The sequence below is a fragment of the Atta cephalotes genome, assembly GCF_000143395.1.
Source record: "Atta cephalotes unplaced genomic scaffold scaffold00001, whole genome shotgun sequence".
Classification (NCBI taxonomy): Eukaryota; Metazoa; Arthropoda; class Insecta; order Hymenoptera; family Formicidae; genus Atta; species Atta cephalotes.
The window spans coordinates 3,539,525-3,563,482 of NW_012130065.1; the positions used below are offsets into that span (position 1 = coordinate 3,539,525).

Below are 23,958 nucleotides of genomic sequence, written 5' to 3' on the forward strand. Positions count from 1 at the left end.
ATATATAAATTATAAGAATTTTATAAATTTTCAATTTTATATGTTAAAATGCAGTGATTATTTTGTAAAATATTGTATAATCGATAAATTTCAAATGTTCGCTTGCGGCATATAAAATAAAAAATAATTTATAAAACTAGCCTATATATCTCTAACTATAATGTTAGTATGTAGTGTGCACAAATAGTCTAAAATATATGAGTACAATACAATTACTGTTTCATAATGTCTCAATTTTTTACATAATCATTGGGTAAAATTTATGCAAGTTGCCAAACTTCCATGAGCGCTAATAAAATTATACATAGAATAATTGAAATTATTGAATTTATATAACATTTTGTAATTATTTACCTGTTTACCTAAATCCTCATTGAGATTATAAATGAATAATTTGTGAAGAATTGCTGCTGTCTCATTTTTCTGAAATTGTTTTTATGCAATATGAGTTTTATTATAATATTTGTAGTAAAATTGAAAATTTTACTACACTCAATAAATAAGGTTGTGTTATTTCGAAGAAAACAATATGTGTAAATTTATTGTTGCAAAACTATTGCTTCTACCTTTTATTCTAGTTATAAATAATTACTGTTTTAATTCTATTATATCTTACAGTAAATATTTTGACATACGTAGTTTATTGTGAGAAATAAAGCGCTATACAATATGAAAGTTAAAGTTAAAAATATATATAAATTGTGTTAAGTGTCCATATTTCTATTTGTATATTTTCAAGTGAAAGTATCCAATATATATTAATATAATATATGATAGTTTCTAAAAAGATCCATAACATTTGTGATAACATTTGTATGTTAAATACTTTATTTAGTTTACATGATATAAAACACAGTTGTAGATGGATGTGTCTGTAATTAAATCGTAATTATTATAATTAATCGAATCGTAAAGATATATATACGTATATTATATACGTATACGTATATATTACACTATGTCAAAGATGAGGCATTGTATACATATATTCGTATATGTGTAAATAGTAATCCTTTAAAAAAAATTACATTATAATCCATACATATTGTTTGCAATCCTTAACTCCTGTCATCCGTCGATGGATAAAATACATTTGTTTTATTTTCTATCTGTATTATTTTCGAAAAGATAGAACAGAGTACTTATAAACAGTCATTGACTTGATGAAATCTGGAGCTTGTGTATCTAAATCGAATGAAAGAGATTTAGTTATAATGTCTTTTATTAAAAGGATTAGCAAATAACGCGTTATTTGTAACATCGTTACTGTTACAAGTTACTTCTTTCGGTAACGAATGCGTAATAATGTTAAATGTTAAATTAGAAAACAGAGATGAATCATTAACGATCTAGGGTAATGTTCCAAAATTTGACTTTGTTCTTCGAGTATCTTTTATTCAATATTCGATGATCCATAAGGATAAAATGATACTCGAATTTACAGAGTTGAATTTTTGAACGCAACCCTGATTGGCTATCTAAATTACATGATACCTTTTTTTCATTGTATTCATAGTTCGTATAGACTAATTCTCTATGTAGCATGTGGTGATAAAATTACATGAGATATAATCTTTACAGTATATTTTACAGTATATTAATTTCTTAAAATAAAATTTTTTTCTATGTCATATCTCACAAATTATATATATATATATATATAATATATAATATATAATGCAGATTAAATCTTGTTTATTATTCAATAAATAAATATTCAATAAATAAATAAATTCTTCATGTAATGGTAGAGTAAGATCCTAGAAAAATATGGGATATGAATTATTTAATTACAGAAGTTAAATTTGATGATCGTAAAACCATAAGTGGAAATCGTAATTTGAGATATCCGGGGTATTCCTAATATGAACCCAAGCTCCTATGTTACAATGAAAATCGTTGCTAAAATATAAATGTTATTGATAAATATATACGAAATATACAGATTCAATCAAAATAAACTTCTGCATAAAAGCTGTTGCTGATAAGATAGAATAAATAAATACAATCCATCCGATTATTATTCGAATTATCCAGTTGTATCACACAATCGTTGATACTCCTTTGGTGCACCGAGTGCTTCCAATGTGTCGTCTACTACGAAAGTTCTTGCAAACACGTTTTCAATTCCTTAAAAAATTATATTGATCGATTATGCAATACAAAAAAATTGTTATTTTATATTTGAATAAAAAGCATTATTGCAATGTATATGGATAATGTAATAGATAAAGAATTATTGAAACTCGATTAGTATTTGAAACATAAGATATAAAAAAGCTATTATTAAAAGTTAATTTAGGAAAATAATAAAGGAAAGACATATCACTTTGTTTTTAGATAATATTTCTTTTAGATAATATTTTTCTTTAGATAATATTTCTTAGATAATATTTCTATTTATTTTTACAAAAGATAAAAATAAAACTTTAAAAACACAAATACAAATTAAAAAATGTCTTAGCAGATAGTATAAAATTTTTTATAATACTGTTTGCAATTTTACAATAATTAATTTTTTGTAAGCAAAAATGAGTGTCTGACAAAATAGGCTTCAAAATTGACATAGTAGGAAGTAATGCTATGTATTTCTATTCTTTTGCTTTTACAGGAATTATCTGTATAAGTGAATGTACCTATAAGTGAATGTATATATTTTTCAGAATCATTTCATTTCGTTATAAATCATTTTTATTGAATTACATGCATATTTATTTTATGCTGTTTTGCAAGATGCAAATGTATAACACGGTAGTTTTTCAAGATATGCACTTTTTCCACATATGCACGATTGTCTTTAGCAATAGAGTTATTTAACACTATAAAACAACATTAATATATAATAGGGATTAAGTTAGTTTATGATCTGTTTTACAGATAGTTATAGCGGTTTACGCTGCATCCCAATTTTTAATTTCAAATTATATTATAAAAAGTTAAGAGAAAAAAAATATAAATAAAACTAATTTAAGAAACTACAAGCATTAAAAACGACGTAATATTATCAATAATATAATCACTATTATTTAAACAATTTGCAAAGAAAATCGTAAAAATTTTATTTTTATATTCATAGAATTTATTTTTAACTGATTGGTATAGAAACAAGCCACGTATACGAATTATGAGTGTGTACTTCTTTAGCTAAACAGATCATGATTTTATTAGTATTAATAAAATGCAATAGTTAATTTCTGAGAAGTAAGGGGGTGTCATTTTAGGAGACTTATGTCAGTATCGATGATTTCTCTCTACAAATATAAATATGAATGTTGCCAAACATATTTCATCTACAATAAATAATAATATAAACATTAAACATTTTGGTCTGTTCAGAAACTTTTTATAAATTTGTATTTGCCCGTAATTCTGAGAGATTAAAACTTCTTTAATATTCTTTAATAAAGAAAATGATTAAACAAAAGTTAAAGAATTTTAATAAATTATATAATATTAGAGACTAATAGATTGAGTATTAAGCATTAAGCAGACTGAGTATTTAGCATTAAAAATGTTATTTTTTATTTTAAAATTGACAATGGCTAACAAATATCGATATAATCGCGGTGATAATCATTATGATATCTATAAGATTGGATATCTTATTCTCCCAATATTCGATATAAAATAAATAGTAAAAGGAATAAAGTAAAATAGCTCCATGTGCTCAAGGTATACAGGCCAGAGAGATACGATCTTGATCATCCAAGTGGATATTGGAACAAGCCTAAACTGCAGAACGAGCCAATGATTAATAATGGTGCCAGCGCTGTCTGTAGCGTCTTCGTCATAGTTTCCACAGTCGACTAGTAATTTAAATTCTAGTTGCACGAGCACAAACGCGTTTAATACTCTTCATAAGAATTTCAAAAATAGTTTGTTTCTACAGATCTTCTAAAACCTTGTGAGAATTACACTGTAAGATATGTACATATGTTGAAGGATGAAATACATACATATTAAGTAACAAGTATTGAGCGACGGAATAAAATATATGCAGATAATCTAGATTAGATTACTTTATTCTCGCGGAATTTTTATTCATATGTATGTATTATTGCACAGTATGAACAAATATAAACGTAACCTCTTTGCAAAATTATATCTTTATTGTAGATGTTCAAAGATACATAATAGAGTATATGAAGGAAGACATATCTTTTTCCACATAATAGATATCATATATAATAATATGGTAAAAGAAAACATGTGTCCTTTCTCTTTCATCATATATAATAGATGCTTTTTATTTACGTCACTTTTGAACGACACGTATACTGACGAGATAAAGCTGATAACTTCGATGAAATATTTTGTAAGTATTTAGAAATTAATATATACGCAATTTAACATTTATCATAAATTGAATGTGTATAAAATTATTTTTTGTAATATAATTTATTAATATAAAATCATAAAATTAGATACTTAGTTCTTATTGTATTCTTAATATACAGATTTATTATTATTTTATTGTAAGACCTTTTATTGTAAGATATATTATTTATTATTATTTAATGTAAGATATAATGATTAGGATCAATCGAAAGAGCTGGAGATTAATGAAACAGAAATACTTCTTTTATTACTAACAAACAGTTCCAAAATTACGCTTAATTTTATTAGGAATTTTATATTCAAAAATAAACTATCAATATATGTACAATTATATATGACATATAATTGTATATAATATGACATATATATATATATATATATATATATATGTATATTTAACATATATGTATCTATAATTCAATGTATATAAAAATATATTAGAGTATAATAAGAATACAATAAGAATTAAATATCTAATTTTACAATTTTATATTAATAAATTATATATATATATCTAGGTAAATTTTTAGATACTTGAATAAAATCATTCTCTTTATATAAAATTCCAATGATGGGATGATGAGAAGTTAACGTATCCTTCAATTTAATGTGAATTTTTTTCGTAAACGAACCGTAGCCGATTTATCGTGAATAGGCAACGAATAAATGAAAATAGAAATGAGTAGGTAGGATATTAAAGATATGAATAAGTAGGGACAATAAATATGGATAGATAGGGATAAACATAATTATTTTTAATTAAAAATTAAATTATTACAAATAAAATGACTTAAATAAATTTTACGGTCGGATAATTAAATTTTATTTTAAAAATAAATAAATAAGTATAATGAAATTAAAAGATATTACATAATAAATTTCACTAATAAGTTTCACTAATAAATTTCACTATGTGAACATGTAGATAAGGATACATAGACATCATATATACATACTTGATAATTAAAAAAAAGGAATTAAAAATTTTAAAAAATTTAAATTAATTTTAAATTTTATTTAATTATCAGCATCCCGTTCCAATTATCAAATATAAAAATAAACCAAATTATATATAATTTTATATTTCATTGAATTTTCAGCTCCCCTTTTTGAAATTAAAAATTTCTTATAAAATTCTATACACATACAAAATGTAATAACTTCTAAACAAAAGGTGGAATAAGCGGCCCCAAGAGACACAAATTGATACAAAGTCATCTTGTCCTTGTTCGATAATCAGTAAGAAATAAAGAATGACTTTTGTGTTGATTTGTGCCTCTGCTGGAAAGCTTTCTTTAAATGCTTTTAATATCTTGTCGGTGATAGAGATTCCGATGATTTCAGCGATTTATTTTCATGAGAAAATCGCTTCAAAAAATGAATATTGTTGTGTAATTGACATCCATTTCTTCAGAGGGCAGTAGTGCGCGAGAGCATTTTGCGGTTACAAGAATCTAGGCATGTTCTTATAAGGTTTCTCTCTATAATTAAATGTGAAATAAATTTTGAAGTTGGATACTGTTTGTAGAGTTCTTTTTTGTATTATTTTTATTGCAAATTAGATGTTGACAATGCAAATGAGCAAGAACATGAATTAAGTTTCACCGATAGTGAATTGAAGGAGATATTTTTATCGGTCTCAATGTATTCTAACTTATCGACTCGAAATGTCAGAATCAGCAGTGAGACCAAGTGAGATAGTTGAGTCCTAACCTCTTCACTTTTGTAAACGTCAATCAGTGTTTATTTTCACAGATATTCTTATTTATCAGGTATTTATTTTTCTACTATTTTTGCAAATAAATATTGTTATAATGATATAATTTAACAGATTATCACATAGAATAATTCATAATTCACAAAACAATTAGATATTTTACCAACAGTGTTGTATTTTATAGGTTATAATTTACAATTAAAAAGAAAAGAAATTAGAGAATAGAATAAACATTGTTAATATAAGAAATTGGCATAGCATATATAATAGACACAAGAGTATAAAATAATCTTCAGTTTTATATATCTTATTTTTATATATGTGTAGCTAATGTTACATTCAGACGAGATTTTGCCAATTGTTTAATTTATTAATTCACAAATGATCTAAAGCATTTAAATTGCATTAATTACAACAATAAGCTAAAAAGTTAAACAAGCGGTATTACAAAAATCTCTTCACTCTTTAATCTATTCTCGTAGAACGTGGAGAACATTTTACATATTGATTATATATTCTAGTTCTAACTCCTATAATATTTATATTTATTTCATTTTCTTAATATAGTTTACAAATCACATTTTTATAATTTTACAATTGAAAGTTATTTTCTTCATGCATCTTTTATGTAAGTATATTTAGAATTTGTTAATGCTTATATAATAAATAAGTTAAATACAATAAATTATATAAATACATAAATGTATAACTTAATTGCTATTTGTATTTGAAAAAAAAGATGTTGCATTAATAACATTAGTTATTAAGCAGCAGTCAAATTGAAAAAATAATTTTGTTAATTTAATATTATTTAATAATATTAATGCTCCTGTTTACTTACCATTCCTGTAAAAAATTTTTCATGCACGAATATATATAAACATGTATAAATATACATAAATATTCATAAACATATATAATCATGAAATATGTTCAACATGTTTCATCCCTCTTTCTTTTGTAAAATTATTTTTTAGTGTAATAAAAATAACAATAGTAATGTGAAATTAAAAATAATTAAAAGGGTAAATTTTCATATTATTTGTTTTAGAAAAAACTCAAGTTGAAAGAAATGTAAAAAATTATTTATGTATAATTATATATAATTATATTATATATAAAATTATACATAATTGTGTATGAACAATTTTTTTTACATTTTTCCAAACTTGTTTTTTTTCTAAAATGAACAATGCAAAAATTATTCCTTTAATTATTTTTTATGTTTTTACATTACTATTATTATTTCTATTACATTAAAAAATAATTTTACAAAAGAAAAAGGGATGTATGAACATGTATGGACATATTTCGTATATGATTATGCATGTTTATGAATATTTATGTATGTTTATACATATTCATACATATTCATGCATGAAAAACTTTTTATCGGAATTTATTTCCAGATATATGGTTTATTAACAAAACTTATTAACAAAACAAAGAGAACTTTCGGTTTATTTTACAAGTTAATTCTAGCAATTATAAGTGTTATATTATTGAAATATATTTCCATATTATAATATATTTTATTTTCTCGCTTCTGACAGCGTAGTTTCAGGTATTAATGGCGAGTAAACAAGAGCTTTAATAAAATAAATTTATAATGTTTTTATTTTAATAAATGTCATTTGTTTTATTAATACTATTATCGAAATATTTTTAATTATATTGTCAGCTAATGCTGTTAATATAACATTACTTTTTACCATATATATAGATTTTTCTGAAGTTTTTGTAAATTTTGTAAAATGAAAGCGCCTGCTTTTTATTATTATATAATCGATTTGGATAAATAATAATTTTTAAATAACACTATTTTTATTTCCAGATATATTTCGTAATAATCATTGCTTTAGTATGCTATTGAGAAAAAATGATTGCTATATTTTCGTCACAATTAAAAGCAAGTCAAAGCTCAAATCAGTCGAATAAATTAGGTAGATATTTCCAACTTCTTGCTGTTCTCATTGGAGCAATTATGATGAATAAAGCTAATAGTTATATCTTGCCGAACATGTCTTTTATGGCTTATTGCGTTGTATCTGTTTCGAATAAAACATTTTTCTGATTTTGGTTCATTCGTTTTCCTCTGGCCACGTAGTACGGATCATATGCTGCCAAGATTTCATCGAGTGTACCGCGTCGGTCTCTTGGTGACAGTCGTTGGTTTGACAATTCATTCGCTTTAATATTGAAGTTATCATTACATCTAGATATTTCTATCAATAGCGTTCTTAGACTCTTCGCAATTGGGTTTATCATTCTAGCGCGATTTTCGTCGTTCATATTTCGTGGATTTGATGAGAAAAGATCTTTCATCTCGAAATCTTGCAACATTTTTTTACCTCGGGAAATAATATAAGGCTCACTTTGACTTAGATGTTCTAAAATATCACTGTGCTTGTCTCTTCGCTCTAAAGACATTTGAATTTTCTTCTCAATTTCCTTTAATCTTTCGTTTTCTTGGAACTTCGATGTAATTTGACAGTCTTTGCAAATATTACGCTTGTCTCGATCATTTGAAATCTTTCTTTCGGAGTTTTTCGAGTTGTACTCGTTTATTAATTGTGAATCTGTTATTCCAATATTATTATTAATTTCAGATTTATTTTCCTTATTCTTTGCTTCCTTTTTGCTTTCTTCTAATTTCTTATGATGTGCATAATGAAATTTCCATGTTTTTTCGAATTTATTACGATCTATATCTATTTTATTCAAGCCTTCTATTCCGTCGTTAATCAAATCTTTATTTTGAGATAAAATAAAATGATTATCAGATGTAAAATCATTCAGCTTTTCAACATCATCTTTATTCTTCATTGGCTCGTATATTTTAGTTTCATTTTTTTCGACATTTTTCTTAAAATTTATGTCATAGATTTCTCGTTTTTTACGGATTTTAGGAAGTTGATTTTTCAGTAATATAAACTTTTTATTTATATTATTAATAACAAAATGACTTTTCTTATTATTAAATCTTTTTACTTGATCGATTTTCTCAATTCTACTGTCATTAGTATCTTCGCGCTGTATCTTCTCTTTTTGCTTAATAAATTTCGTGATTGTACCGTGATTATTTCTGGAAATTTGATTTTGCTTTGTGAAATCACGCGACGATCTTTTTACTAAATTCTTTAAATCAGCTTTTTCATATTTTTTATTAAAGACATAATATATACTTTCCGTCTTTTTATTTTCTGATGATTTATCAATTTCAAGAGGTTTCTCGAATGTATTTTCTATTTCGATGATCGCAGTATTATTTGTATCTCTGTTTATATCTTCAAAAGAATCATAGTGAGTTTTTTCTTTTATCCGATTATTCTTTTCATCGGCTGTTTTATTCTGAAATTCTTCGTTCGTCTCGGCAAATCTTCTCACTCTTTTTATCAATAGTTTTTTATTTTTATTTGGATAATTGAAAGTCGCTTCTATAGTTTTCCTTGCTTGTTCTAAATCGTTAATTCTATAAATTTTCTTTCCTCGTGTCAATACGTAAGGATCACTATTATCTATATTCGAAGAATCTATATAATCGACATCGATGTCAACCCACCTTGGTTCCTCTACGTAGAATGGTTGTTGAACCTGCCAGTTTTGTTTACAATAGTTTTTTCTTGTCGAGCAATTTTCTTGTAGATCGTAACCAGCGTTCTTCTCTTCTTGTATGCCGATGGAGATTAAAACTCTTGGTTTGGCGTTGTCAAGTTTTGATTTATCGGAAGATAAATCAAATCGTGCTAAATCATGCCGTCTGTAATTAAATTATAATATTCTTATTTTAATATTTTATTTATTGTGCATACTATTTTCTAATTACAAATGGAACAATTTTGAAAATTAATTTCGTAAGTCGATCTTTTATTGAACATTTTTTTATACTCTGTTTTTAATATTGCATTAATAAGAGAAATTTGAAATCACAAATCTGTTATATTTATTTAACAAATAAAGCATGATAAAAAATAGATAAAATTTTATTATTTTTCTATATTTATTAAATGTTGATATAAAAATATCCTTCATTTTTACATTGATATGTGCTGTGCGAATTTATGATATTTGGTTACTGAATGATAATGAATGATACATTAGAAATTTAGACATGTGTATATTAAGTAGAATTTATATTTAAATTTTTAATGCAAATTTTTAGTGCAGAGATTACCACTGTAAATTTTATTTGTTTTACTACCTGATGATTGCCATTGGGGGCAGTTTTCTTGATTCGCTAATGAATCGTGTGTCTAAAATTCGAGGAAACTGTCTGTTGTCGTCATAATTTAAGGATTCTTCTGTTTCGGAAGGAATATCCGCCTGTGGTATTCGTTTTATTTTTCTGTTCCATAGTTGGTTATCACAAAGCCATGCCGTCTCTAAAAGATGATATGGGCTGTTTTCCATCTTAAAAGACAAAATTAATTTCTTACTCATATTATTACTAATCTCGTTCATCTTTGCTATAATTGATTTTAATCATGATGAACAATTCATTATTATTTTGGAAATTTATTTCTTTATTTTATTGAAGTTTATATACAGCATTTTAGTACGAAGTTTCTATCTATTTTTCAAAAAACAATGAAATTATTTATTAAAATAGCTACAAACAATATTTTACTTACCAAAATATTTTCGCATACCAATAGTAAAGTTGTGGCCAGTAATATTTTCTTCATTGCTGAAAAATAAAAGATTTATATATATAGCTTACATTTCACTCAATACTATAATTTAGTACAATGTATTAAATGTAAAAAAATTGTACAAAACTGTAAAAAAAAGCTGTGATAATTTTATTATAACAATTTTATCAATTCTATTTCATCAGAATCAGAATTTCCATATTATAAATAAGAAAACATTATAAGATAATTATTATAAGAAAATATTTAACAGTTATTATCTAATTAATTTGTATAATTAATAAGATCATTATAAATATTGACATCAATCATATAAATAACTAATTTTTTTATCCTATCTCATTAATTAATGTCTAGAAAAATATATAAAGTATATAAAATATTTTATTATAATTGGTTGACAAATTTTGTAGAAGATTTTAATATAAAAATTTCGGGACAAATAAATTCTAAAAAAATTGATTGATGTTATTTTTATCTATAAAAAAAGTTGATTTGTCCTTCTCACATTTGACTATGATTGGTCAATTTCTTGTGGCTTAAGATTTAAAGTTTAAGTAATGGTTTATTATAGAAAATCTATTAAAAATTATTTTTAGTGTACGTATATAATATGATTTTGTATGAAATCATGAAACAGTTTAGTGAAGATCGTAGAGGAATTCGCTGTTTTTAACTTATCAGCATTCCTTACCTTTTGCGGTGTTCAACTGTTGCAAGTTTCTCCGACGTTCACGAGTTCTTCGACTAGAATGGCAGTGGGTCGACTCTTGTTCGGATATTTATGTCCACTAGTCGAAACTCCCGTGGGCCATCCCAGTCGTGGTCGAAGGATTAGGCGGATTGCATGGGGAATTCGTTCACCTGACGCGGGGATACCCACGTCAATTTACTTCGCCAGCGAGTGTAAACATTTTGACATCCATGTCTGCTCGCCTCGCTATCGTAACGTTATGATACTTATTGTTAGAAAAATTATCGAGGTAGCGTAGAAGCAGCGCGGTAGAAAAAATGTCACTCTGTTTTCCGCCCTGAGACCCACAGTAAACATAGATATCGCCATGGTTGCATGAGGATTGAATGCCAAGTTGCGACAGTGAATTACAAGTTGATTAAACGTTCTCGAATTGTATAGAGTAAATCGACATGGGACTCAGAATTTGATAATTTGATAAATAATTATATTATAAATATAGGAGAAATGATTGTGACTTTTTCGTAGATTGCTTTTCATTTTTTAATTTATTTTAGCTGGAAAATTCTCTTGTTATTTGTATGAAATTATAGGATTTTTATTACACAGAGAGAGAGAGAGAGAGAGAGAGAGAGAGAGAGAGAGAGAGGAGGGAGGGGGAGGGGGGAGGAGGAGAGAGTAGTAGTTGAGCTATTAATTTTATTAATTTCTAAAACTTGTGCGTGTTAGTTAATTTTAGGTAAAAGGAACGGAGTTAGTGTGAGCAAATTAAGAAATTATCAAAAATGGTAAGAGAAAGAATGTGATGCAAGAATTATTTTACATTTTTTTGTGATATTTTAAATAAATTAAATATTTTAAAAATAAATTTGTTAAAAGTATGTTATAAGCTTTTAAAACATGTAAATACATAAATTTATGTTTTCTAATTATTATTCAAATTTTTGTACATATTCATTACAAATTTGAAATTTAATTATTAATAAACTATTAAATACATATATTATTTAATCTAAACATTTTCAAATCTATTTATGCCAGCGATTTAGATTTCTCGGCGACGGTGACTGTCCAGACTGGTTGCTGGCGGAAATCAACATACTTTCGCGAATGGTATTGCATATTGCTCAATTTTTTTTCTCCCTGAGGGATATGTTTCTATTTTCCCTACAATACTTATTATCATAATTGTGTTATATTAAAATTTACAATAGAATCAGAAGAAAAGAGAAAGTTAGTATATAACTTAAAATTAGAGTTGGAATTAAAATTATTGTAAAATATTAAAATATGAGATTTGTAATAAAAAGTTCGATTAAACTTATTAGTTTCCATCAACCACATAGCTAAAATGATATAATAAGTTATAACATACATGTGAAACTTATGTTGGATGCATAATAAATATAATTAAAAAATAAAGATAAAAGTAATGGTAAAAAACTACACTTACGGTCGGATGCATAAGAACATGAATAATTGTTTGCGTGATCATTATACTTACAATAGAATTTAGTTAGAATCATTTAATTTGATATTAAATTTATTAGTTTATCTTTGTTAGTTTAAAAGGTTTGTCTTTGTTAGTAAAAAAAGGGATGCACATATACGTCCTCTATGTATCAAGACAAGATACTAACAGGGAATGATGTTGGCTCATTTTTTTAGTACTGTTTTACTTACGTGCACACGTCAATTTTTAGAATTGTATTACATTCTTATCAAATTTGATTAAAATCGATTATTCCAACGTCATGCCCTCTCCTAATGAGACACTTTTTGGAAAAATACATACAAAATATTTTATTTCTAGACTTCAATTAAAATGAAAATGTTAGGTCAAGCGGTGGCTAAATACTTGACCGAAGGAGAACTTGATGTAAGTAATATCATGATCTTGTTAAAAATTGTTAAAAATTTTTGTTAAATTTTTGTTAATTTTTGTTAAATTTTTATTTAAAATTATTTATTTTTATTGCAAATATTACAACACAAAGACCAATAAAAAGAAATTTTAAATAAGTCATTATTTTAAAACTTGTGACAATATGCCATTACTTTCTTTCTAATTAAACTGAATATCCTTTAACTTGGATATAAATTTATACTAACTTTTGATTGTATAATATATATAAGATAAACGTTGAAGTATTTAAATTATACAAATTTTAGCTACAAATTTTTTTATATCAAATATATGACAATTATCCTTAATTGTATTATATTAAATTTTTTAGGAAGAAAAAATTAAAAAAATCACACAAGACGCCAAACTTGGTGCGTAACTTCATATACATATATTATTATAATCCAATAATCAAATAAATATGATAAATAATTGATAAAAGAAAAAAAATGTTGAGATTTATTTTATTTAGATATAAGCGATGCAAAGGCAATGGTAGTCGCCCTCGAATTGATATTCACTTCTTCCGCTCGATATGGCGTTTCCGCAGCTGATTTGAGCAGCGAACTGCAACAATTGGGACTTCCGCGAGAACATAGCACAGCTGTAGCAAGGCTTCATACAGATCACTGTCCTCAGATCACGGCTGTTCTTTCATCTCAATCTTTAAGAGGTGCAAGTTCTATATTTTTATAGGATTGAATTGAAAGTAGGTTAATGTTATATAAATTTAACTTGCCGAAAAATCCTAGTCAAAGTATGTAAAAATTATGGATTTATATATTATTTATGTTTCCCGATTATGCGATTCAAATGTTTTGGTTTATGCAAAAATTTACTTCTAACTCACATTCGTAGTTAGTCGCTTGTCCTCCATCGAAGTATTACCTTGCGATAGCTCGTCGCCTGTTTCTGCTGTGACATTAAAATTGAAGAAAATAGACGGAAAAGAGGAAGATTCCACTATAAATATCTCCAAAGATGATGTGCAAGTTTTAGTGAAAGGTAAATTCTAAAAATTTATAGAAGTGGTTAGTAAAACTTTTATCGAGATTATTTTGTTTCAAGAAATTTATTATACTACGAATTTTCAATTTTATAACATACACACATATACGCGCGCATGCTCGCGGATGTTATACATTTTATAATAAAAGATATTAATATTTTTATTTTTCAGAATTGAAAAGAGCACGGGCACTAATGGAAAATTTATGAATATTAAATAAGATAATAATTACAACATTTTATAATTATTGTGATTTATTGATGAAAATATTTGCTATTTGTCAATAAATATATTTGTCAATAAATATCATATAGAAAATAAAATTAATTTTTTCAGATCTTTTTAATTCCTGTTCAAAATTGATCGGGGAAATCGAGGAGAATTGGTTTATCAAACTGTTTGTCGAATAATTTACTTTTATTCTCTTAGTAAATGAATATACAAAGTTTACATTTAGTTTACTGGTTTATATGATGCATTGAATAATATTGATACGTTGTGACGATAATAATGTCGCTGTTAATAATCGCGCGTGTCATTCTTCCCTCTGCTTTTGTTGCGTTCATACGTATTCGAGCACGATGTGTCAAAACGTATCATCAATTACTAAAGTGTCGGAATTAAAGCGTGCGCAAGGAATAACAGATTCGTTCGAAACATGTTGCATATCGTCCTCCAGCTTTCACTCTTTTATTTCCAAATTTGAGTAACGATTATGTAATTTTTTCCCTAAGGAAATATGAAAAATAAAAATTTTTATCATCGAAGGTAATGGAAAAATTTTTCACTTTACATTTCCGCCCTAAGGAAAAAGTTACATTAGTACTCTGACGAGGTCGCATTCGAAGATATATATGCAATTGAACATAGTGATACAAAGCGAAAATTTTGCGGAGGGAAAAGAATATTCTCCAAAACTTTAGGCCAGCATAGATTTTTCGGGAGTCGGAAAAAATTGCGCGAAGTCGAATTCTCACTTCGGAGCAGGGAAACAAATTGTAACAATGGAAAGGAAATCCTTTTCAATTGTAATCAACGAGACGCCGTCAAATATTGATATACCAATATTCTGACGGAAAACGAACTTCATCAGGGAATACCTTTGGCATCGTGCTCCGTGAATATTTTTTTCTTAGGGCGCGCGCAAAGCGGTAGCGTTTAATCATTAAATTCGAATAAATACCAAGGCTAATCTAATCAGTCTTTATACAATTATTCGTACACATTCGCTGTATATGTGTCCGTCTCGCTCGCACTTTCATACATGCGCACACGCACGCACACACACACACACACACACGCGCGCGCACACACGCACACACACACACACACACACACGCACACACACACACACACACACACACACACACACACACACACACACACACACACACACACACACTTCTCTCTCTCTCGCGGTTCTCTTCATTCAATGCGATTCTTCATTATTTACAAGTGTTTCGGAGGAGCCGTCGATATAATGACACATCGATTAAGCGCTCTCTCGCGGTTATACATACACGTTCCTGGGACGCGACTCTTTGGAGGGCTCTGACCGGCTCTTTCTTCAATGCTCTTGCTGAGGTGAAACCAAGGATTTCGCGCGATCAATGATTACATAATAAGAAAAAAAAAGGATTTCGATCAGCCAATTTCTCTCTCGGCCCTTGGTGTCATTTTCTTTATTATCTTAATCCCGTGCAGACGATTGTAAGACAAATATTACATAAAGTATTAATTAAGGATTCTATGTTTTTTTTTCAATTACTTATTCTAATTTTTCCTGGTGAAAAATCGGAGCATTAATCGAGTATAAAGATAGAGAAACAGAAGCATAAACGAAGCTTCTAGAGAATGAAAATTGAAACATTATTACTTCAATTGTCGCCCCTTAGAAGTTTCGTTTATTCTCTTCTGTTATTCTTGCCTTATATTCAATTTATGCTCCGATTTTTATTCTCACCAGAGTGATCATATTTGATTTTGTGTATATATTTAATTTTTTCTCTCTTAAATAAATGGAAATTCTGTAGACATAGAATAGAATATTATATCATTATTTCTATGAGAAATTCAAATAAAAAAAACATGAGAAAACATGAATTAAAAATTTAAATGTTATTACTCTTATTTATGAAGATGAGTATATAACAGATGAAGAGAATATATTCACTGTTAATTAATTTAGAAATTTACACAATATCATAATTGATATTTGTTTCGCTAACAGGATAAGATATAAGTGATTTAGGGCTGTGTGTCATATAGTGATAGAGATCTTGCTCCTTGCTTCCGAAACGCCTCCGGTGCGGAGCCTTCCTCGACTGCATTACGGTCACACCTACGTCTAGGTTCTAGCCGGATCTAAAACGAATTAGAGTACAATCGCTGACGGTAAAAAAATATTTCTGCGAGAGGCAGATTTTGCCTCTCGTCGCTGCGCTTTTTTCTCGCGCACGTCGATGTCGACTATGATTTTAATCGCACGCAAGTATAACAAAGCAAAAATATCGTTGAGAATGGAACAGGCATCTCTGCAAAGCTTTGCAAATACAGATGCAAAATTATATAAATACATACAGAACTTTTGAAGCTAAGAATAAAATAAGACATGATTTTTTCTTTTTCTAAAGGAGAACATAAAGATTAGAAATAATATAAATGTGACTATTTAATTTTTTCATCAAATTCTTTTCTTTCTCTATAATTCAGAAACGTTATAAATGTTCTAATGCGAAACAGAGAACATGTAAAAATACTGTATCTGGAATAATGATTTCGAAATGCATGCCCATCGTCAACGATTAACTATTTTCTATGATGGTCATCGCGATTACGCCGCAGCAATATACGCCATTCATGGTGCAATTATCAAAAGATAGGTTTTTTTTCTTTGTGCTACTACCATTGTTGTGTGCAGTTTTTAAAAATTGTATCAGTGGCGATTGCAACGGCGCGATCAATAATGTATCGATTGTATATACGCGAGCTAACGCTATCAGAAATCTCCGTTGAATGCCTGATAAATTATGAATGCTACTCGCAAGAGAGTTAATCAATTATCGTTCTTGAAAATATATACTGAATAAAGTACTTGATTTAATACTTGATTCTTTCAAAAATTCAAATAGTAAAAGCATATAAAAGTCAGGTACTAAAATTTACATATAAAAAATTTTCCTTCAATATAGACAATTTGTAGAATTGTTCTCTTAAGCAAACTATAAATACTAATTAATACATTAATTTTAATATATGGTATGTTCATGTGTGAAAAATTTTTTACCGGAGAATTAGAACAATAAGTAACCCACACAACAGTTCTTCGAAAAACATTCTGAGGCCTGGAGCTGTCCTTATTTAGGACGTAGAACATAATAATCTTAAGGACGTCCCTTAAAAAACTGTGTTATGGGTAAGAAACAAGAAAATCACGAAAATTACTAAAAAACTAGAAATATTATGTTATATCGAAGAGAGCCATATGTTTTCAAATTGAAAATTTAGCTTGAATATAACTTTAATAGTTATATTCAAGAGAATAACTTTAAGATTAAGTGATGATGCAACGAAGACTTCTTGACAACGCACGCGCGCATGAACGAATGTGGAAGAAAGTGTCATGCCGAAGCATTTGCATTAAGAAAAATACGTGATCCTAGCGTTTAAATACCTACTTCAAAACAGAATCGAGGATAGCGCGTTATCGGACTATACAAAACTACAAACAGGAGAGACAGAATAAATATTTCCAAATTTAAGTTCTTTCTTTTTTTTTCTACGAAAATTCTCCTATTTCTTCATCTACTAGCGTATTGAAAATAGTCATTAGAAAATATGTTTGCACTACATTGGGTACTATTAGAGCTCATTGATCATTAAGAAGTCTGGTCCAGCCCTTGATCGATGCTTCGTGCTATTGCTTGAGTATCCTCATAAATGTCTTCGCGAAATGCATGGTCCTTACGAGATGATATGTACGATCGGCAATGACAAAGCGCTCGATAAGTCGTATAAAAGTGACGGACTTGCCGTTCGTGATCAATTGGTCGATCTCTTGTGCTTTGATAGGTGCTTTCCACAGCTTATAAGACAATATGGTTATTCCCGATTCACAAAGAATCGGGATCCAAAGTTTAAATCTGCACTATAAGTTTAATCTATTTCGTGAATAGCTGCAAGCACATGTGAATATTTGAATGTTGTTAATGTATTGTTGCAGGATGAAATGTCTTCTTGATATAAAGTATCAAGATTAATCATTACAACCCATTAGATTTGCACTTGGATTATTCATCACATTTTCTTCGTGTAATACCTTAAGTGAATGGAAAGCGCGGAATTTTTCAGAGTAAATCTCCCACGATTTCGTGAGCTATTAATTACCTTTGTTCGTATAACAATTCCGTAACAAAAACATTCTATGAACAAGGCTGAGAACATCGCTATTTCTAATACTGGAAGATATTGAAAAATACAGATATTTGGTTTCATATTGCATTGCCTCATGAAAAGTATGAGTTCCGAACAATGCTATACAAGAACGTTCACGCTTTCTTTTTATTATTGTTGTAGTTATTATCTTTACGGAATGCATAAAAATCTTTTCAACCGCAGTCACATGTCACACTGGTATACAATCGTAATACTATTTGTTTATCATTGCGTTCGTATTCTCATATCGATGATTACAAAAAATGTTTTTATGCCACGCACACACAAATAAGTGCAATATTTCGTTTCATTTATCTCAAAAAATGATATCTACAATTTTATATAAAGTTAATAATATATTATAAAACATTTGACGATGACAATAATAATAATAATCGATAATAATAATAATAGGCAATGATACATCATAATAATAGTGAATTTAAAAAAAGTATATCAATTAATATGAATTGCAACGCAGTGAACTCATTTACTTATATTTTTCATTTTTATAAATTATATATATATATATATTAAATTTAAATTTTTTTATTGATTTTAATTGAAGCGATGTAACTTCATTTGTCTGATCTTTTCTTTAACTTATGTTTTAATCTCAAATGTTCCTTCTTTAGCCTATCGCAATCTAACGGAAATCCAGTTTGTTAACTCACATGCAATTAAATCCATTTCTATTAAAAAACGAATTCGATTACATTGTTATAAATAATTACAAATCAATGATACACATCGCCATCCATAGGATGCAACATTTCTTTAATATTGGCATATCAATGGGCGGACAAAATGATTTGTAATATTCCGGAAGATTCATCGAAAAGCGGAGAGGAGGTAAAACAAACGTTGCGTCATATTGTGAGGCAATATCTATTGCATTAGATTGCAAGAAAGACTTTGAGGACTGTGATGCATCTTTGCGAGACCAGTCTCTATCATCATGCGTCTCATAGAATGATATACATATAGTCGCGAAAGAACACAACTTAGCGAGAACGTATCCTTTATATATATATATATATATATGTATATATGTATATGTACGCACGTACCGATAGCATACGCACAAGTAAATGCTTAGGTACGAGCAAACGAGTACGGTGATTACTTATATTGACAAAAGGACGAAATAACATGGCAGTCGACGAAATAAGTAAATATAATCGAGATCTATAGATCGTTTCTTTTTCATGATCGAGTGGCAGTAATCATTTCTTAATCCGTTTGTCATAGATTGCGCTATTTTTCTCCTCAACAACGTGCCAATAATTTATTTAGATGTACATATATTGCAGGCATTAAATATAAATATACTCGTTGTATCGTTATAAATAATATGAATAGAAATCAGGCGAAATACTTATTTTATGTTTTTCTCTCCCAGAGAGAAGCAATATAAAATAAAATAGATGAAATTTCACGCATGTATGTATTTTGTGCATATTTTGTGCAATTCCCCTAACAAAAGATAGAATATTAAACTACAAAGAGGTGCTGAGTCATTTGCAAATAAATAAATAGCACGTATTATATTTCCGCGGTAAATCTCTCTAGCTTTATCTTCATTTCTTACTCATGGGTTTTAATTCTATGAATAATAAAATATTTCTTTCGTGTTTCTTTTCTCCGATTGTGTGTGTGTTTATATTAATTTTCAGTTTATATTAATGGCACTGCTAATAATATTATAATATCAGAAATCTTACAACATGATTATGATCAAAATTACGACGGATTATGATGTATTATTATCAGGCCAAAAGATTTAACGCAGCAATATATTTGTAGCATATCGGAAATCATATCTTATCAAGGCCGAGAAAATCGTATAATCTATAATCTGCGTTTGTATATTTTACAATGACTCATATAAAATCGCCTGCGTATTCATTTCGCATGTAATTCCTAATTATTTAAACAGACAATTTATAGAAGATTCGACAATATTGATTCTTAACGAGACGAACTCAATAAATCTATAAAAAGGAAACAAAAAAGATCAAAAGCAAACGAAAGACAAAACGTATTGAATATAGTTTAAATGTGCATTCCAATGCGGGAATGCTCTTTTTCTTCTTTTTCTTGTATTATCGCATACAAGTGACTCATCGCAGAATCGTGATATAAACAAACAATTAGCAATGTACAAATTACGTTTTAACAAAATTTACAGTCATCGGTGGGAAAAAGATCTTAATATAAAAGCGTACGCTGTACGAAGGGGACGACCCGAGTTTTTCCACATTTTCTCCTTCTTTTATCTGACTATTCTTAATTCATTCTATACACAAATTTTATTTAAGACAACACAATAATTTTTTCATACCTAAAATGGGATAACTACGTTATTCTCACTCTCGCCTGCCGTTTCCTTAACGGCACTAAATGCAGCAAACGCTGATCTTCTTCGTTCTCTGATTCTCCTTCAAATACTTTTGTCTAACGATATAGGAAAATGAGAAAGATGATTTCAGCTATAAGCATAAGTCGGTACGTACCGAGAGATATTCGCGCAAACTCGAGAAAGAGAGATTTATTATTATACTTATATATATTTTTAATTATTAATCTGTTTAATTTTCCTTTAAATTGTGATATATGTGCATTACTTATATTTTGCGATAATTACTTATTGTTGCATGATTTAGAACTATTTTGCAGTTAACCAGGATGAAAATTTCTTAATCGAGTCATGTATTGTTTTATTGTTTATATCACTATTTGTTTCAAATCCCTTTATTGCTGTGAGATTAAAGATAAAATAGGACATATATAATCACAACGTATAAGATATGTATGTAACGGAATTGATGTCTTTTAATTACAATTATCTTCGTAGGCTACCCGTAAGATATACGTATATAATAATTTAGACTTAATTTGTCTTTTTTTTTACATGTTTATATTGGTGCACGTTGCTCATTCAAATAAATTAAATTTTTCTCATTTGTACGCAATTTATGCAATAAATTTATTATATTAATGTCATAGACGCACTTACATAAATAATCAGGCAGAATCTGATCGCCGTATCGAGATCAGATTGTAAAAAAATAGAGATAACCCGTATCTTTTAAGGAATGCCATATATTATACCATTATACGTTAAACGACAAAAATTGATATGTTGTTTCAACCTTAATCCGATTAATTTTCTTAAAATTTCAGCATTTGAGCATACGATATGAAATACGTAAAAGCTTCTTCTCTAATAATCCATACTGAGTAATGCAGCGTACTAAACGTGTATTTCAATTTCGCGTAAGTCTTAGAGATTTATCAATTTCAAAGCAAGATATTAGAGATATACTTGTCTCGAGTTTGCGCAAAAAGCTATCTTTCTCTTTTTTCTCTATCCTTTGCTTATTATTCTATCATTTTCATACATAAGCATTTGGGGAGATCATAATCGTGACATCGGTACGCCAAGCCTGGAAACTGCTCTCCGATGTCATTTGTCATCACGAAAATATCATTACGAAAATACCGGATATCACCTAACGCGATTCGAATTCATGACTACCAGCAATTCTCGAATCTTAGTGTGGTAAACACGTGTCGGAATCTCCGCTGCTAGCCATGGAGAAGTTCGCGGAGTCTCGATCGCTCTGTCTGATTTGCGCGGTAACCGTGAGCTTGTTGTTGCTTTGCGGTATTTGAGGGAAGGTATGATGACCCGGCAGGGCCCAAGGTTGAGTATGCAACTGCACCGGCGGGAATCTCTTGATGAAAGGATTGTTAGGGCCAACGGCGTTAGCGTGGAGCAGCCTGACGCCGTTATGATGCGACGGAAGAGTCGTATGTGCTGGCATAGTGGAGTGGACTTGCGGAGGCACGAAGGTGTGCCTTGGCACGGATCCGCAGCTGCCGGTAGAGCCGCCGCTCATGTTCGCCGCGGCCACATTATGGGTAACGTGCGGCAGCGGCATCGTGGAGCAGTGAGGATAGGTAACGATAGGCTGTGTAGGATAATGCGGCAAAGTTGCCGAGGAGGCCTGTATGCGAATATCGTTGCTCTCGGTGAAGGAAGTCATCCTCATATTAGTGGATCGACCGAATGGTTCCTCGTTTGGATTCAACGGATCCGTGAGCTTCGTTCTCGAGAGCTTGCGACGGATCACGACCGTCGCCTCATTTGGATTCTCCAAGATGACTGCCGGACAACCAGAGCCAATCTCGTTAACGGCATTGCTATACGGCGGCACATGGTTTACGTATTGCGGCGAGGAGAAGGATTGACTGGTGCCAGGACGACTGTTGGGCGGTGAGAATGTCATATTCGCTGAGGGTGGCTGTGTACCACGCTGAAGAGAGCAGCTGCGCCATTGTTCGCGCGGCTCCTCGCGTGACTCCCCTGTTAGGTCGTCCACGCTGGTCGCCCGACGCTGGGAGCTACTGTGGCTGGCGTTGCTGGCGTTACTTGCGTTACTGTGCACGCCACTTGATGTTTCGCTGTTGCTACTGGTATTGCTGTGACCGGTTACCGAACCGGCACCACCACCGCTGCCTACCGTGTCCAAGGGTGGCGAGTTCGAGGAGTCCGAGCGTGGTGTCAACTCATCATGCGGCATCCCCGAATCCGCACGGCGCAGGCATCGCGGCGTCTGCCCGCCGTTCATCTGGAAAGTTCCATCGTTGAGTTACGATTGCGATTCTGGTTGCAGTGTTGTAAAAGCGACGAAAACGTACATATAGCGCGAAAATACATATCACAAGGAAAGACGATGCACAAAGATACGGTAATTACGTGTACTCTTCCTTATAACAAACTGTAGTTTTGTTCTTTTTTTGCCTACACAGGATATAGGAATAATATGGAGTGACGTGCGAGGTTAAACATCGCAAACGATGAATAAGATTATCGTTGCATTAATCTATTCTATCAAGAAAATTGGATTTATAAAAAATGTCCAATTAACCAGTAATATGTTAATATGTAATTTCACATTGATAGACTGGGTCACATTCATAGACTTTTTGATAAACTTCAGTTCACTCTCTAACTCTTTTATTCTCTTATGTTTTTACTCTTTTATTCTTTTGTTTCTATCTATTAAAAAAATTATTACATAGTTTATGAAAAATGGAACAACTAGCCCTCAATCATCAATTAATTCGAGTACATTGCGAATGCAACGATAGTCTTATGTCCTCGTCTACGTGAATCACACTCAGAGAAATACATAATGA

At 29.3% G+C, this 23,958-nt stretch overlaps 4 protein-coding genes across 4 annotated transcripts in view; 2 read left to right on the forward strand and 2 right to left on the reverse strand.

Annotated features, from left to right (window-relative positions):
* Positions 1-3,810, forward strand: part of LOC105617962 (tachykinins) — a 17,058-nt gene extending 13,248 nt beyond the window's left edge. Inside the window, exon 6 of the mRNA XM_012199502.1 lies at positions 3,673-3,810. Coding sequence (XP_012054892.1) covers positions 3,673-3,810 — 138 coding nt within the window. The remainder of the gene's footprint in view (positions 1-3,672) is intronic.
* Positions 3,811-8,089: 4,279 nt separating this feature from the next.
* LOC105617973 (uncharacterized protein PFB0145c-like) lies at positions 8,090-10,740 on the reverse strand. The gene is made up of 3 exons (XM_012199513.1): positions 10,687-10,740; positions 10,257-10,465; positions 8,090-9,815 (listed from the first exon to the last, which is right to left on the reverse strand). Exons 1-3 carry the CDS (start codon positions 10,738-10,740, stop codon positions 8,090-8,092), a joined length of 1,989 nt encoding a protein of 662 aa, XP_012054903.1.
* Positions 10,741-11,459: 719 nt separating this feature from the next.
* On the forward strand, positions 11,460-14,525 carry LOC105617984 (COMM domain-containing protein 4). Its single transcript, XM_012199524.1, has 7 exons — positions 11,460-11,690; positions 12,443-12,514; positions 13,215-13,280; positions 13,639-13,678; positions 13,780-13,980; positions 14,166-14,312; positions 14,488-14,525. The coding sequence occupies exons 1-7, from the start codon at positions 11,460-11,462 to the stop codon at positions 14,523-14,525; spliced, it is 795 nt and encodes a 264-aa protein (XP_012054914.1).
* Positions 14,526-22,307: 7,782 nt separating this feature from the next.
* Positions 22,308-23,958, reverse strand: part of LOC105617995 (protein tincar) — a 38,135-nt gene continuing 36,484 nt past the window's right edge. Inside the window, exon 11 of the mRNA XM_012199535.1 lies at positions 22,308-23,387. Coding sequence (XP_012054925.1) covers positions 22,308-23,387 — 1,080 coding nt within the window. The remainder of the gene's footprint in view (positions 23,388-23,958) is intronic.

Excerpts from the sequence above, each read along its gene's own strand:
- LOC105617973 (XM_012199513.1), bottom strand. The coding sequence starts at position 10,740 with ATGAAGAAAATATTACTGGCCACAACTTTACTATTGGTATGCGAAAAT. Across the intron at positions 10,466-10,686 it reads TGGTATGCGAAAATATTTTG|ATGGAAAACAGCCCATATCA; the intron begins GTAAGTAAAATA and ends TTGTCTTTTAAG. Across the intron at positions 9,816-10,256 it reads CCCCCAATGGCAATCATCAG|ACGGCATGATTTAGCACGAT; the intron begins GTAGTAAAACAA and ends ATTTAATTACAG.
- LOC105617984 (XM_012199524.1), top strand. The coding sequence starts at position 11,460 with ATGGCAGTGGGTCGACTCTTGTTCGGATATTTATGTCCACTAGTCGAA. Across the intron at positions 13,281-13,638 it reads TGACCGAAGGAGAACTTGAT|GAAGAAAAAATTAAAAAAAT; the intron begins GTAAGTAATATC and ends TAAATTTTTTAG. Across the intron at positions 13,981-14,165 it reads TTCATCTCAATCTTTAAGAG|TTAGTCGCTTGTCCTCCATC; the intron begins GTGCAAGTTCTA and ends TCACATTCGTAG.